Source organism: Ceratotherium simum, chromosome 34 (genome assembly GCF_057802395.1).
Source record: "Ceratotherium simum simum isolate JZ-2026a chromosome 34, ASM5780239v1, whole genome shotgun sequence".
NCBI classification, from domain to species: Eukaryota; Metazoa; Chordata; class Mammalia; order Perissodactyla; family Rhinocerotidae; genus Ceratotherium; species Ceratotherium simum.
In genome coordinates, this window is record NC_141933.1 from 10532433 (window position 1) to 10548346 (window position 15914).

At 50.2% G+C, this 15914-nt stretch overlaps 1 protein-coding gene across 1 annotated transcript; it reads left to right on the top strand.

Moving 5' to 3' along the window:
• Positions 1-276: 276 nt before the first annotated feature.
• On the top strand, positions 277-10165 carry EEF1G (eukaryotic translation elongation factor 1 gamma). The gene is made up of 10 exons (XM_004437476.3): positions 277-396; positions 1495-1653; positions 2339-2402; positions 2560-2702; positions 3374-3517; positions 4861-4990; positions 5382-5586; positions 9298-9470; positions 9563-9687; positions 9930-10165. The coding sequence occupies exons 1-10, from the start codon at positions 385-387 to the stop codon at positions 10086-10088; spliced, it is 1314 nt and encodes a 437-aa protein (XP_004437533.2). The 5' UTR covers positions 277-384; the 3' UTR covers positions 10089-10165.
• The last annotated feature ends 5749 nt before the right edge of the window (positions 10166-15914 follow it).

Consider the following 15914-nt stretch of genomic DNA (forward strand, 5'->3'; position numbering starts at 1 on the left):
GGGGACCCGGCGCCGCACAGGGCTGGCAGCTGTGCCACGTAGCCGCCAAAGGGTGCCTTGCCAGCTACTTCTCACAGTTTCCCCTCCCTCCGCGCCCTCTATCTCCACCTCGGGACTCCGATTGGCCGTATCTGAGGGGCGGGCCAGTCAGGAGCCCCACTGCGCAGGCGCGAGCCGTTTCCGCGCAGGCCAGCAGGCCCCGCCCCTTCTTTTTCTAAGCCTGTCGCCGCGGAATACCGAACTGTCGTGCGTGTGCCTTCTATGCCGTCCTCGCTTTCCGGCTGCTGTCTCTCCGCGCCTCTCCCTTCCCCCCTCCCTTCCCTCCCTGACGGCTTACTTTGCGGCAGCGCCGAGATCCCCACCCCCTTTCTCTGCGGAATCACCATGGCGGCTGGGGTAAGTTTGCCGGCTCTAGCGATCCAGTCACCCTATCCGACGCCATCCTCTGCCCGAGTGGGGCCAGCCGGCGTCAGAGGAGTTCTGGAGCCGAATGGGGGGCTGACCCAGGATCTAGAGACCGTACTGTTGGAGAGCAGGGCTTCCAAGGCTCCGGAGGGGAACTGAGGCTGGGGCTCTCGGAGACCAAAGAGGTGGAAGGGTCTGGGGCAGAGGAGAAAAAACATGCCGGATCCTGACCGTCTGGGGCCAGAGAAAGGGGTGCGGGTTCATTGCCGCCTCGAGACGTGGGATCCGGGCAGGTTGACAGAACTTTTGCGACCGTTTTGTGGGACAACAGCAGGGACGAGGTGAAGAGGAGGGTCTTTGTGGGCTGGCCTCACTTAAGGGTCATCCATCAGGGGGGTTTGGGAGCGAGAGGAACCTCCGGACGGTGGAGTCAGACCAGTCGCACCCCGCTGGTCAGGTTAATAGAAGGGGAAAAGGCAACACCAGGGAACTCACTGCGGGACGGGACCGGAGTGATGGTGCGCGTGACAGGAAAGAAAGGCTTTTTAGGGAGATCGAGTTGATTTAGGAAGAGGAGATGCCGTTGGAGATCTCCGTGGCTATTTTGGGGGGAATTTGGGAATGTCGTGGTCGGAGTGTGTGTGCCTTGGAGACGAGAGTGATGCTCAGGAAGGAGTGAGCGGCTCAGCAGTAGAGTAGCAGGCACCGGGAAACCATCAATGAATGAAACCAGGGCTCCGGGAAGGGAGGGGCGGATGCTTGGCGGCAGATGGAGTCCTTGGGACCTAGGACTTCTGGATTTCTTGGAGATAGATTTGAGGGGAAGAGAATCCTTCTAGAGATGTCCTTATGGAAGGTCAGATCTGTCAACAAGCTTTATTTAGCAGTTGATGTGTCGTTCTGTCCTCTGGTATTTCGGAGGGCTCTGATTACACATGACAGGTACTAAGGAATTCGCTTCACCAGAGGAGTAAAGGAGTGGGTTGAACAGATTGGGATCACTCAGGGAAGTCATTCTGGGAGGTGACGCTTAGGACTGGAACCCTTCTACTCACACTAATATTTCTTTGCCTCCTCTTTCTGGCACAGACCCTGTACACATATCCTGAAAACTGGAGGGCCTTCAAGGCCCTCATTGCCGCTCAGTACAGCGGGGCTCAGATCCGCGTGCTCTCCGCACCACCCCACTTCCACTTTGGCCAAACCAACCGCACCCCTGAGTTTCTCCGTAAATTTCCTGCCGGCAAGGTGAGTAGGGTAGTGGAGAAGGGCCTTGGGTCCTGAGAACCCGAGGAGCCATAAGGTTCTGTCACCTTGAAGATGGCCTCCATCTTTTAAAAGGGAGCTTTCCATGTTATCTTTTTTTTTTTTTCACATTTTGGTGATTTAAAAAAACTTTTGTTTGGAGATAATTGTAGATTCACATGTAGTTAGAAATAATACAGTGCTATTCAGTGACTTTATAAAATTCACAGGCTTACTTTGTGTTTCTATGAGAGAGAATGAGTTTTGACTGTTTTCAGTGCAAATATACTGAGCAGGATTCTTCCCCCAAGGGGCTTACAGAGATAGATCACTGTGCTAAGAGTAGAAGAGACCAAGTACAGTGTGTAGAGTGCTATAATACTTTGAATAATATAGACAGCAATAGAAGACTTGGTTTCTGGCCTTTTGCTTTCTTTGATTGAGGAGTTTTATACAAATATTTGATGATAGCTAAATCTTTTGGGTTTCTTGTGTGAGTTCAGATTGTAAGGGGTACCAAGTTATTCAAGTATTTTTGGTTCCTGAGTTTCAGATAGTATGATGAGTTTGGTTAGCAAGAGTTGTCAGCCTTGTATAAATACTTGTATCCACAACAGTGCAGTTCCTGGGATTGGCTAGTGAGAGATGACTGTGTTTTTTACTTATCTTTTGTCTGCTTTGTCCCCAGGTTCCAGCATTTGAGGGTGATGATGGATTCTGTGTGTTTGAGAGCAATGCCATTGCTTACTATGGTAATTTGCAGTGGATGTGGAAATGGGAGGGTCTGGAGGTGAGGGGTGTAGGAGAGGGTGCGGGTGAGCCGCAGTGGACACGGAGAGGAATTTTCAGGAACCTGGATTGGTGTTGGCATGACTCCAAAGTTTTGACCTTTCTGTTCTGCCTCTGCAGTGAGCAATGAGGAGCTGCGGGGAAGTACTCCAGAGGCAGCAGCCCAGGTGGTCCAGTGGGTGAGCTTTGCTGATAGTGACATAGTGCCCCCAGCCAGTACCTGGGTGTTCCCCACCTTGGGCATCATGCACCACAACAAGCAGGTGAGCCTTGAAACTTGGGGAGAAGCCATGGGCAGGGACTACATCAGCTCCTGAGTGATGGGGACTAAGAAATAGGTTGAGAAAGATACCAATAGTATGTGGGTAATGAGAAGACCTAATCTTCGGGGTGAAAGTTTGGAGCGCTGGGCTGTTGATGGTATCTGGGTTCTTTGTCAGACCCAGTGGATGTGGTGTCTGTCATGCATGGTCAGAGGAGAGAGCGATTTCTGCTGTAGGAAGGATATACCAAATGGTGGGGGAGTGGTTAGATCAGATGACCTCTAAGATTCCTTCAAGAATCAAAAGATATAGGGCTATGGTTATTACATTGGGAATGAAGCCAGACTGCACCATGAAGAAATTTAACACTGAGAGAGCTCCGTTCGTGATACATTTGGAATGATCCTAGAATCTGACTCCATTGAAGGGGTGGGGAGGGATGGGCTGGGAGTCAGTAACTGAAAAGCTACCTTAGTTCCTTTATTGGGGGGAAAAGGGGAGGGAAAGGGATTATTTTCTCTCTGATCTTGGCAAACTAAAAAATGGTAAATGAGTTTTTCATGAAGCTGAGTTTAATTTAAAGGACTGTCTATTCTGAAATTGTTAGGCTTTTTTGCTGTTGAATGTTCTTTACTTTCTGAATGATAAGTTTGATCCTTTTAAATCAATAGGCCACAGAGAATGCAAAGGAGGAAGTGAGGCGAATTCTGGGGCTGCTGGATGCTCACTTGAAGACGAGGACTTTTCTGGTGGGCGAACGAGTGACACTGGCTGACATCACAGTTGTTTGCACCCTGTTGTGGCTCTATAAACAGGTGAAGTTTATAAAGAATCAGGTTGGCAGAGGGTATGTGGGGATTGGAAATGAAGTGACAAGTCTTCCAGGTTGCCCCGTATTCTGCTAAGGACTTGCTTGTGAGGGAGTCCGAGGTAATAGCTAGTGTCTGGGAATCCCAGGACTGAGTGATACGGCTGCTTTGTCTCCTGAGAAGTTGGGGAATCTTCTGTTGGCCTTAGTTTTTGTTTGGCAGCTAAGATGTTTAGTTTGCTCCCATATTTCTTGGGAAGCCCAGTTGTGTTTAGTTGTGAAGACAGAGGTAGGGGTGGTAGTTTCAGCATCAAGAGCTTTGGGAGGCAGAACTAGGTTCACTTATTGGCTTCGTTACTTACTAGTTGCAGGTATAGGGCTGTGTGTGTGTGAATCCCTTTAGTCCTGTTTTTATTCTCTGTAAGCTATAAAATCAAGGTAGTAATAATCAACTGTTGAGGTTATTGGGTTAAAAAGGATGACTTGGTGCTGGTTTCTAAACAGCAGCTCTTGGACTGATGCAGGTCCAGAATAGTAACGTGACATCAAAGAAAAAAGCACCTACTTCGTGCCAGACCTTGTGCCAAGGGCCTCACGGGGATAATCTTAGTGAGTCTTTGCCTGTTGTCTGGGTAAAGAACAATGGAGCCTGCCCAAGGGCCTGTAGCTAGTAAGTGGTGGAGTGGAGTTTGAACCCAAGCACTGCAGAACCAGCAGAGCTGACTGCTATGTTCTGTCTCCATGACAAGATTATTTTCCCTCTGATCTTGGCAAACTAGAAAAAGGAAAATGAGTTTTTCATGAAGCTAAGTTTAATTTAAAGGACTGTCCGTTCTGAAATAGTTATGCTTCTTGCTGTTGAGTGTTCTTGACTTTCTGAAGATTGATGGTAATACACATATGTATATCATGTAGTTAATGTAGATAGTTTTTATTATTTGTTTGGCAAAATGAGTAATTGCTAGCCCTCTATTGGTCCCAACCTTTTTTTTTTTTTTTTTTTAATTTTATTGACATGTGAAATTTAAAAGATTGGAAACTCTAGGTGTGAAATGGCTCTGTAAAAGGAGCAAGCCACCATATAAATATTATTAATCCAAGTAGATTCATAGGAAATGGAAGGTGGGACCAAGCATCCATTAAATGGGACTGGACTGCAAAAAAAAGATTAGGAAGGTAAATGGGAAGTAGCCCTCCAGGGTAAGATGGTGTTCTGGGGAGCTGCTGTCTGAGGGGTTTAGAGGAAGGTGGAGCTTTGGTATAGAAAGAAACAAGTGTCTTTTGGTCTCTGGCTTGAAACTTCAGGACCTTTCCCTCCACTGACTTTGTTTCCACCCTTCATCCTGGCAGGTCCTGGAGCCCTCTTTCCGCCAGGCCTTCCCCAATACCAATCGCTGGTTCCTCACCTGCATTAACCAGCCCCAGTTCCGGGCTGTCTTGGGGGAGGTGAAACTCTGTGAGAAGATGGCCCAGTTTGATGGTAAGTCTGAGGAGGTTGAAGAGTATGTGGCCAGGGTTGGGATGGTTTGCCCAGTCTCAACCCCTGGATTTCCTGTCCAGCTTTCTGGTTATGTGGACCCACAGAATGTAGGGTATCATGTGCGGTAACTAACATTTTGTGAAACTTGTTTTATACGCATACGTGCTCTCACTCATTTGTGTTAATATATAATTACGATGCATACATATCTGTTACTGAGAGTTGTGTTCTTGCTCAAGGATGTCCAGTGAGCTGGTGGCAGGGCAGTGTAGAGCCTAGATCCCTTAGTTGGCCCGTCCAACAATTTTCCTCCGTTGTCCTGTGTGCTGCCTGGTTTTGGGGGATACGGAAGGAGGCAGGACACTGACACTTCTGCCTTCCTCTGCACCAGCTAAAAAGTTTGCAGAGAGCCAGCCTAAAAAGGACACCCCACGGAAAGAGAAAGGTTCAAGGGAGGAGAAGCAGAAGCCCCAGGCTGAGCGGAAAGAGGAGAAAAAGGCAGCTGCTCCTGCTCCTGAGGAGGAGATGGATGAATGTGAGCAGGCACTGGCTGCTGAGCCGAAGGCCAAGGACCCCTTTGCTCACCTGCCCAAGAGGTAAGGATATTGGAGGGGGCAGGGGACCCGAGAAGGCCTGTTTTCGCCTCTGTGTGTCCTCCTCACACACAAGCTAGGGCCCAGAATTTTAGGTTGTCCATACAAAATTGAAAGGTATATTTTAGTTGCAAAAAAAGTAACTTTCTGAATTTATCATCAAGAATTGGATGAATTTTAAGGGGCCGGCCCAGTGGTGCAAGCGGTTAAGTGCGCATGCTCCCCTGCGGCGGCCCGAGGCTCACTGGTTCCGATCCCAGGCGCACACCAACGCACTGCTTGGCAGGCCATGCTGTGGCGGCGTCCGATATAAAGTGGAGGAAGATGGGCACGGAGGTTAGCTCAGGGCCGATCTTCCTCACACACACAAAAAAACAACCCAAAAGAATTGGGTGAATTTTGAAAGTAGAAAGCAAGTTCTAAATACATCTTGTATTTGGCAAGATTGGAACTCCCTTTCTAGCGAAGAAAGTAGACAGGCACAGAAATCGGTGTGGAGGTAAATTGGTCTTTTCATGCTTGTTAAGATTTGAGATCCCTCAAAACTGACAGAGTGAGAGGTGCAGGCTGGAAAAAGGTGCAGGGGGCCTTGTGTCAGCTCTGTTGGGCTTGCTTTGCTGAAGCAGCAGTGGACACCACGTCAGAATTGTTTGATTATCTTCTTGCTATTTTAATGAATCAGACTGTAAAACATTGCTCACTAAGAGAAAAGATGGTGACCGTGTCTACATAGTTCTTGTCTGGTTTGTTATTTCCGAAACTGGGAGCGTTAAACCCCTCAAAAAGGAAACGGATGGTGTGGTCGTCTGTATCCTCTTTTCAGTAAATATGGGGGTTCTTGGAAGAAAGAATCCAGTAAAAGGGAGATTTTCGGTCTGACAAAAGTGGGACAGCCAGTACTTGCCCGGTTCTGTACCATCAAATCTTTCTTCAGTCACCACCCCAAGTCATGAAAATTTCAAGCAATATGAGGAATGTCTTTTTTGTGGTCACTTTGTTCTCCTTTCCCTCTACTTTGCTCACCCACTCTGCCTTTCCCAGAGCCATCCAGCCTTTCACTAGTCAGTCTGTTAGGGTTCAACAGGGTTTGACCTCCCTGTTTTGTAATGGTGTTTTTTTTTTTTGTGAGGAGGACTAGCCCTGGGCTAACATCCGATGCCAATCCTCCCCTTTTTTCTTAAGGAAGACTGGCCCTGGGCTAACATCTGTGCCCATCTTCCTCTACTTTATATGGGATGCCGCCACAGCATGGCTTAACAAGCGGCACATCGGTGCGCGCCCGGGATCCGAACCCGCGAACCCTGGGCTGCAGCGGAGAGTGTGTACTTAACTGCTGTGCCACCGTTTTTGGTTTTATTTTTATTTTTTTTGAGGAAGATTGGCCCTGAGCTAACATCTGTTGCCAATCTTCCTCCTTTTTTCCTCCCCAAAGCCCTAGTAGATAGTTGTATGTCATAGTTTTACATCCTTCTAGTAGCTCTGTGTGGGACGCTGCCTCAACATGGCTTGATGAGTGGTGCGTAGGTCTGTGCCCAGGGTCCGAACCAGAGAACCCTGGGCCGCAGAAGTGGAGTGCACCAACTTAACCACTACACCACCGGGCTGGGTTATATGGGATAAACCAGTGTGAAAGAGCTCGTGCTGGTGGTGGGCATGATAGTGGTGCTTAGGGTTGTAACTTAAAAACATCATAGTACTGGACGGTTACCGTTAGGAACCACTGCTTCCCCATCTGGGGAGCAACTTGGAGTGTAGCTCAGAGCTCCTACTCCCAGGCACTTAATACAAGACCAAGAAGGTTCTGGATGCAGCTGTTTAGATATATTTTGTTTTGAACTAAAATGATTTACCTTGAACCTGGCGCAGGGGCAGGTCAAAAGTGAGCACGATTTTTGGTGTGTGTAAATAAGCTGTGATAACTAACCCAAATTCATATGCTGTTGTAACACAGACGTTGTTAATTATTAGCTAGAGATTTTCACGTATATTAGGTCTATATACTCCGGGCAGAAAATAAATCAGGCAGTAAACTTAAAAATCTTTAATAAACTTTGCATTTCTTATATCCTTTGGAGAATGTTTTATTAATACCTATTGGTGGTACAACACCATGGTGCTCTGCTGGGCTGCAAGATGATTTTCCCCAGGATTTTTAATGTCACAAGGGTCATGCCTTCAAAGACCAAGACTGTCTATCAGTTGTCCAGAGTTAATTCCAGTCCTTTTAAGGCCTTCGAGCTAAACTTGTTTCAGGAGCTATTCAGAGCTTGGGGCTACTTAGAAAAAGTGGACACATGATCATGAATAATAAAGTTGGAACAGTTTAGGAGGGTGTGGATAAAAAATCCTCAGTCCCACCTTTTGGGCGGTTGACGTGTTGAAGCTCCTCAGATAAAGGCTCTGGTGTGCATTAGGAAAGGAACCCAGGACCTAGGATTGAAGGACAGATTCTCTGTTACATTGTAACTGTTGGCAAGTCACACCACTTAACCTATCTGTAAAGGGAGGGAAGGTAACTGTCTCTAACTCTAGAGTTTGTTGGAATTATTTATACTAATGAATAATTGAGCCAGTTAAACTTTCGGTAAGGGGATTTAATAGATTTATGGCACATTTATGCAGTGGAAGGTTATTTAGCCATTAAAACATTTGCAGAAATGTATTAAATGAACAAATTGTGTAAGGTGCAAAACTATATACGTTATCTTTGGAAAATCACCAGTGGGAAATACTTAAAAATATTAATTAGTATCTTGTTTGCTGGCACTGCAGATGATTTTCTTCAGTTAGCATGTATTTTTGTAATTGGAAAGGAACAAATAGAACCCCTGCCATGGGGGGAGGGACTTCTCCTATATTGATGCTGGCATTCCCGGCTCATTGTGCCAGATTGCTTCAAAGATACCGCAACCTAAGCGTTATTCAGCATCTGAACTTGTTTCTGGGCAGAGTGACTAAAGGACATGGGTGTAAGATTTGGGGTGGAGGCCCGTTGAAAACGTTCCGTGCTTACACTGCTTTCATATTATAGTGTGTGTAACCCGAAGAGGCCTGTGGTGGGGGGAAGAGACTTGGGTGAGTCAGTAACTGAGTGTGACTCATGGAAAAGAGCCCCCGGGAGGGGCTGCATAGGAGGAAAACGGAGTCCTCCTCACCCTGCATCTCCACTAGGGGGCAGCAGTTCGCCATGCCTTTCCTGGAGCAGGTCTCCCTTGGGCCCCACCCTCCAAGTGCCTAGCATACTCATGCTGGGGGTGGGAAGCAAGGGGGTACCCTAGGCCCCTGTTCCTTCCCTTCAGCTCGCAGGCATCATAAGGTTATAGCCTTCTGCCAGTCCGGTGACTCTTCCTTTAAACCAGTACTTTTTTTTTTTCTTTTGTGAGGAAGATTAACCCTGAGCTAACATCTATCGCCAACCCTCCTCTTTTTGCTGAGGAAGAGTGGTCCTGGGCTAAGATCCGTGCCCATCTTCCTCCACTTTATATGGGATACCGCCGCAGCATGGCTTGACAAGCGGTGCGTCGGTGCGCGCCCGGGATCCGAACCGGGCGGCCACAGCGGAGTGCGCGCTCTTAACTGCTACGCCACCGGGCCGGCCCCTAAACCAGTACATTTTAAGTGAAAAGGTCCTTAGCTTCTTTTGGCCTGGCCACCCTTTGTTGCCTCGGTGGGAGCTTCTCCACACTGACCTCCTTGCTTCTTTCCTTCATTCAGTACCTTTGTGTTGGATGAATTCAAGCGCAAGTACTCCAACGAGGACACACTCTCTGTGGCGCTGCCGTACTTTTGGGAGCACTTTGATAAGGATGGCTGGTCCTTGTGGTACTCTGAGTACCGTTTCCCTGAAGAGCTCACCCAGACCTTCATGAGTTGCAACCTCATCACCGGTGAGAAGAGGGTGGGTCTGGGAAGGGGGAGGGAGGACAAGGTAGTAGGTGATGTGATTCCAAAGGCTGAGTGTTCTCCCTCGTCCCTTCAGGAATGTTCCAGCGATTGGACAAGCTGAGGAAGAATGCCTTTGCCAGCGTCATCCTCTTTGGAACCAACAACAGCAGCTCCATTTCTGGAGTCTGGGTCTTCCGAGGCCAGGAGCTTGCCTTTCCGGTGAGGAAGGTGTAGGGGAAGAGTCTCTCTCTTTAGGGTGGGACAAGGATACGGGAAGCACATTCTTTTATTCCTGGGCTGATGAGCATTCAGGAGAGTTCAATGAATGTGTACGGGAAGGAGTTGTTCATGTTTGCAGGAATCCTGGGATCTTATGACATGTGTCTGAGCTGGAAGTAACAGGTGTGAGACAGTGTCGGATAACCTGACCACATCCTTCTTACCTGACTTTTTCTCCCTAGCTGAGTCCAGATTGGCAGGTGGACTATGAGTCATATACATGGCGGAAACTGGATCCTGGCAGCGAGGAGGCCCAGACGCTGGTTCGAGAGTACTTTTCCTGGGAGGGCGCCTTCCAGCATGTGGGCAAAGCCTTCAATCAGGGCAAGATCTTCAAGTGAACATCCCTTGCCATCGCCCAGCTGCCTGCACCTGCCCTTCAGGGAGATGGGGGTCATTAAAGGAAACTGAACATTGACCCCTTTCCTGTCCTGCCTCCTTTGTGAGTGACGGCTTCTTCAGAGGGGAGTAGCTATGTGGAAGCAGGGTTTTTTCTATGCCTGCTGTACCTCCCTTGGCAGGAGAGATGTCTTTAGAAAAGCAGAAAGAGAGGACTTGCCTCAGTTTTAATTTTTTTTTTTAACTTTTTTTTTTTTTTAACTTTATTTTAATTTATTTATCCCCCCAAAGCCCCAGTAGATAGTTGTATGTCATAGTTGCACGTCCTTCTAGTTGCTGTATGTGGGACTCGGTCTCAGCATGGCCAGAGAAGCAGTGTGTCAGTGTGCGCCCGGGATGCGAACCCGGGCCGCCAGCAGCAGAGCGCACGCACTTAACCGCTAAGCCACGGGGCTGGCCCCCTCAGTTTTAATTTTATTGTCATACCTCCTACTGCGATGACTGTCTTCTAGCTAGGAAAGATTGGATGCAGTTAGGGTGGGTGATGATAGATGGGGCTTTGTGACAACCTAATTCCTAAGGATCAGATTCCAGACCTTCCCTAGTGAAGGGAGAGAATACCTGTTAGTGATGGTCAGAGCTAGCATACAATAGCACACAGCGTGTAGAGGAACTTGACAGTTTCCCACAAATGCCCTGTGAGGGAGGGACGTGGTGGTATCCAAGGGTGGTAGTTTAAATACTTAAAACAAGCGGGAAGACCAGGCATAGATGACTCGGAACAGTGATGGCCCTAACCTGGCTGCGGATCATCTCTGTGGTACCCCTGCTTATTAACAAGGAAGTAGGGTTCAGAGATTTAAGTAACTTGCCTGTGAGCATGCATTGTAAGTGGTAGAGGCAGGACTTTGAACCCTGTGGGTGTCACTGAAGCCCTACTGCTTCCTGAATTGTAGCGCAGTCATAATTGTCATCTAATAACCCTGCTCAGACCAGTGATTACTGTTTTCCCTTTTGAGTTTAATTTTTGTAATGTGCTTTTCAGAGATTCTTGCCCCCATTCTCACTGTCTTTTCTGAAGAGCATTAAAGGTCTCTGTAAATTTAACAGCTCAGGTGAAATTGGAAACCTCTAGATTGATTCACATTTTGAGGCACATGCAGAAACAGTCCTGACGCTGCCTTTGGTCTCCAGGTTACGGTTTTCCATGTGGTTACTTTCTCCCACCTAGTCCAAACACGGAGGCTCTTGGCTTGGGAGGGGAAGAAGATGCTCTTCCCAGAAGCAGACGGGGCTGGTAGCTTCTGAGGGATGGGCTGTAATCTAGCTGGGTACCTGCAGCTGCAGTTGGGGTGCTGTGAACGAATGGGCAGAGGAGAGTTGTGGTTTGGAATCCAACTGAGTGATGATGGGTTGGTTCTTGCTCAGAGTTTGCTGCCTGGCAGCTCATCCTGAGTTGGATCCAAACTTGCTACCTGTCTTACTTCTGAGCAGCCTGGTTTCTTGGATGGGATCTAAAAGTGCTCCGTGCTGGCTGGGGTGCGCCCTGAGCTAGTTGCTGGGTCCTCACCAAACCTGTCAGACTCCCCTCCCAAATTCCATTTCCCAGCACACCATCTGCTCCTTTGCTTGTGTAATCTTCACCACCTTCCTGGTATCCTTAACCTTCCCAGTTGTTGAAGATGTAGGCAGGAGAGACCAAATTGTGCAAGTAGGTTTGAGGGGGCAGGACTCAGAGGCCCAGGAGTGGGGCCCAACTGTGAAATAGGTGGAAGTTCTGCTGGGTGGGCAGAGCTTGGGCAGCAGCAGGCCTGGCAGCCCATGTGGACTGGGCGGGTCTGGCCTGGGGAGGGGCTGGGACCCCGCCTCCGCGCCTCCCTCTGAGACTGCAGGAAGAGTGACTCATCCACACGTCCTGCCTCCTGTGCCTCTAGCTCTGGCGGTTTGATGCAGAGGAGGGTGGCCAGGTCGTTGGATGAGGCCAGGCCTGCACTTGGGGGAGGGCCAGTACCCACAAGCCGGAGGTGGGGTGGGAGGCCCGAGGGGAGGGATTGTGGCCTCAAGAAGGCTCCTGTTGGCCGCCTGAGCGGGGTGGGATGGGAGGGCCTCTTCCCTGCTGGGGAACCCAAGAAAGAGGTTCACAGGGAGTTTTCTAGTGGCAGATGTGGGGCGGGAAAGAGGAGAAGTACATCTGGAGTTGGTTGGGTCCCCGCCCTGCCCGGGGGAGGCCTGAGTCACCCCACTGCCGCAGGCTGGGGACTTGTGCCCTCCCTGATCCCGAGCGGCTTGCAGAGCTCGGCCTTTCCCTGCTTCTCCCGGTGCTGGGCGGGCCTGCTCCTGGCTCACCAGGGGCAGCCAGCGAGAGAGCCAGTGAGAGCTGAGACAGGGGCTGAGACGGGTGTGTGTGTGTGTAGTATGTGTAGAGACTCGTGCCACCCGTGCACCACCTAGAGCTGGCATCCCCCGACCCACGATGCAGGGGCGGGGGTCTCAGGGTGGAAAGGAAGGGGGGATGCTGTGAGTGTGTTGGGGGCTCAGAACAGGGCATGGGCTTGGAGAACTGCAGGAGGATGGGGGAAGGAGGAGGCTCTTTTATCCACTTACAGGGCAAAATCGCAGAGCATCCAGAAAGGGAGGTTGAGAAACTGGAGAGGGGGTTGTGGCTCAGAGGTGCATTTGACTGCAGATAAAATCCTTACAGAGCCTGCAATGTGAATGGGAACAGCCGAGACTTGGTTTAGCTTGTAGATAAACCGGTAGATACTGGTTATAAGGAACTATTTACTTTAGCTTTGTTGGCACTTCTGCTTAAGTCACTTATTAAAAAGTGAAAAGCTTTAAAGTTCTTCCAAGAAGGACCTGGATTGTCTTCTGTATTTTCATGTCCTGCTTCGAGCTGGAGCTGGACAGCTGCTGCTCACACCGGCTCAGACCTATCCCACCAGCTGCCCACATGCCCCAAATGTGCCACTTCCCCTTTTGAAAGGTGGGGGAAGGGTCTAGAATGTTGAAGGGAGGGGAATGAAGTGCTTTGGAGGCTCCGCCCAGTCATTTCTGAAATTAATACTGTGGTTTCCATGGCGACCGGCACTCTTTGTCCTTAGAACCCAGAACTTTCCCTCCACACATCAGATGGGTTTTCCTGGGTGGCTGTGGCATCCCTGGCCCACCCCACCAGCGGTACCTACAGGGCAGTGTAACTTCTCCCACTTGCTTTGGTCCTCCGTAGGTCTGAATGTAATTCTGGGGTACCCACCCTCATCTCTCTTCTTCCCCTAATGCTGTGGAGCTAAAATACTGGCGCTTCTGAAAGGTTAGAGAAACTATGCCACCTGCTCCTGTCTGTTTGCCCTGATCAGCCTGGCATGGCTCCCGAGGGAGGCTGTCGTTTTACTCCAGTGGAATTCCTGGGGTGTTCCGGTGCCTTAGCACCCAAGGGATGGGTGGAGTGGAGGATCATGGTGCCTGCTGGAGAGTAGCTCTTCAGTCACTTGAGTCTTTCCTAAGGAGGAGAATTCCTTGGGCAGGTGGGACTGGTTCAATGGCAAAGATGTCCTTGGTGACCCTGGACCTCTAGATGTGCCTGGGCTCTTTTCATTCTTGTAGCCCCTGCCCCTCTTTGTTTTCCTGATTTCCTCAGGATTCCAAAGGGAGCCTGTTGACCTTATCTTGTTTACAAAATGGGCAGAGCAGGGACTGAATGGTCAGTCAGGGTTTGGGGCTATTTCTGATCGGATCTCCCATGGAATGTGCCTCCCTCTACTTCCAGCTGCCCCCTCCCCTCCGCAGCAGGAACAGCTGTCATGTGAGGGCCTCTCCCGCTGGCTCAGCCCTTTTGCAATCATCTGGCTGGCTCTGCCAGGATAAGGGTGGATAGTGAGGATGGGCAGAGCCAAGGGGTAAACGAGGGGACACGCAGGGCAGAGGGCGTGGTTGGAGGGTGGGGAGGGCTATGGAGTTGAAGGCTGAGGGAAGAGCAGTTGCCAAGGGCAGGTAGGAGGGATGGAAGCAGCTGAGCAGGCCGGGGAGGCAGTATGATGAGGTTAGGGTGGCCATCAAAGGAAGTGGGGGCTGCACTGGGACGGGAAGTTTTCTAGGCGCGAGGGAGAGTTGGTCATAGCGGGACCCTGGTCAGTCATTCTCAGGGAGATCCTCATTTCCCCTGACTCACAGGGAAGCCACGGGGTGCTTTCCTGCCAGTCTGCCTTTCTGTGGGACCTGAGTCACCAAGTTGCCTAGGGTGTTGGCTGCCCTATGGTGGCAGTGCCAGTGCCCTACCCATCCACTCCTATTAGGACAGGGGTCAGCAAACACACTGCTTTTATCTCACCCTCCTCAACAGCAACTCTCCATCTCTTTGACTCAGACTCGCAGAATGTGCTTCTTGCAGGGATCGCCAGGGAGACCACATCAAGCAGTCCCTTTATTTTACCCATAAGGAAATGGGAGCCCAGAGAGGGGAAGTGACTTATCAAGGGTGCCTGCTAGTCTTTCCACAGTTCTTGCAGCCACTCACTGAATCACTTTTGCTCCTAAGAGGAGCAGGAGGGCTCTTCTCTCAAAAGCTGAGGGGTAAGTGTGGTGGACAAAGCACACTAGGTTTTGGAGGCGGGAGAGAGGGTGTTGAAGGCTGTGGCAGCCAGAGTATGGCGGCCCTGACTGGGGTAAGAAGCAGAGAAGTGGAGCAAGCCCTGGGGCAGGGTCAGCCCTAGTGATCCAAGTCCTGGGGCTGGCAGAGGGCACAGGGTGTAGCAGAGGCGGGACTTCGAGTGACAGGAACCTCAACTATGTGGTGACTCAGGCTCTGGGCAGCCTAGGCCTTTCCTTCCCTGCTCAGCTTGATCTCCTTAAACTGGACTTGGGAAGTGTAAGCTGAGGAGGGAGGGAAACCCGGGCTCCTCTCTCTTTTCCCAAGAACTGGGGGAAAGGCAGAGGAAGTTGGAAAAGACAGGAGAAAGGCAGATTCCAAACAAGGGGAGAGGAGGCCATCGCTCCTCTCTCCCCAGCCCTTCCCTCTGTGCTCCCCGCTCCCTGCTGGGGAGGGGAGCTGGCTGGGGCGTTGGCTGCTCCGTTCATTCCAGCTCCCTCCCTCGGCTCCTGTTTACAACTCAGCCCGCCCAGTCCACAGCTCAGTTCTGAGCTCTTCTTTTCTCTCTCTCTCCCTCCCTCCTTCCTTCACAGCCTCATTCAGTCGTGTTTGGGCCACATTTCCTATTAGCTTCCTGCTCCTGTAGCATCCCATGCCCACTACTCACCGGCCTCTAAGCCATCTCTCACTGCTGCTTGGAATCCACCCGTGCCCGGTGTGTCCACCTGCCCCGCTCTCCCTGCTCACTTCCGTTCTCTTCCTCTTGCCTGGCCAGTCTTTTTTTGCCTTCCTTCCTCCCAGGGTCTGTACTCAGAGCCCTGCATCTCATCTCTTGTTCTCCAATCAGCTTTACCTTGGGTTCTGGTCGGGCCTGAAGATTTCAGTTAGGACTGAGCGTAATGGGAGGGTTTCCGGTACCACGGCTGTCTGATCTGAGTAATTCAGGAACTCCTTATTTGAAGCCTGAGGTTTAAATACAGGCTGGGATTTGGAGTGAGGTGGAGGAGGATGATTTTACTCAGCTTCATATTTTGAGTTTGGGTGAAGAGTTTGAGGTTTGAGAATGCTAAGGAAATAACGTTTGGATCCCAGAATCACCCATTAGGTTTGCTTTTCCACTGGGGAAGAGGGCAGATTAGGAAGCAATGAAAGTGAACAGACAAGGGCCTGCCATTTGGCGGGGATGCTAATACCTGGGCTGGTGTGTGTACGGTGTGGAGGTGGGGTCTGGGAGATCCCA

Bases quoted from the DNA above. Each gene is read 5' to 3' on its own strand.
- EEF1G (XM_004437476.3), top strand. The intron at 1,654-2,338 runs GTGAGTAGGGTA...CTTTGTCCCCAG, and splicing joins GTAAATTTCCTGCCGGCAAG to GTTCCAGCATTTGAGGGTGA. The intron at 4,991-5,381 runs GTAAGTCTGAGG...CCTCTGCACCAG, and splicing joins GAAGATGGCCCAGTTTGATG to CTAAAAAGTTTGCAGAGAGC.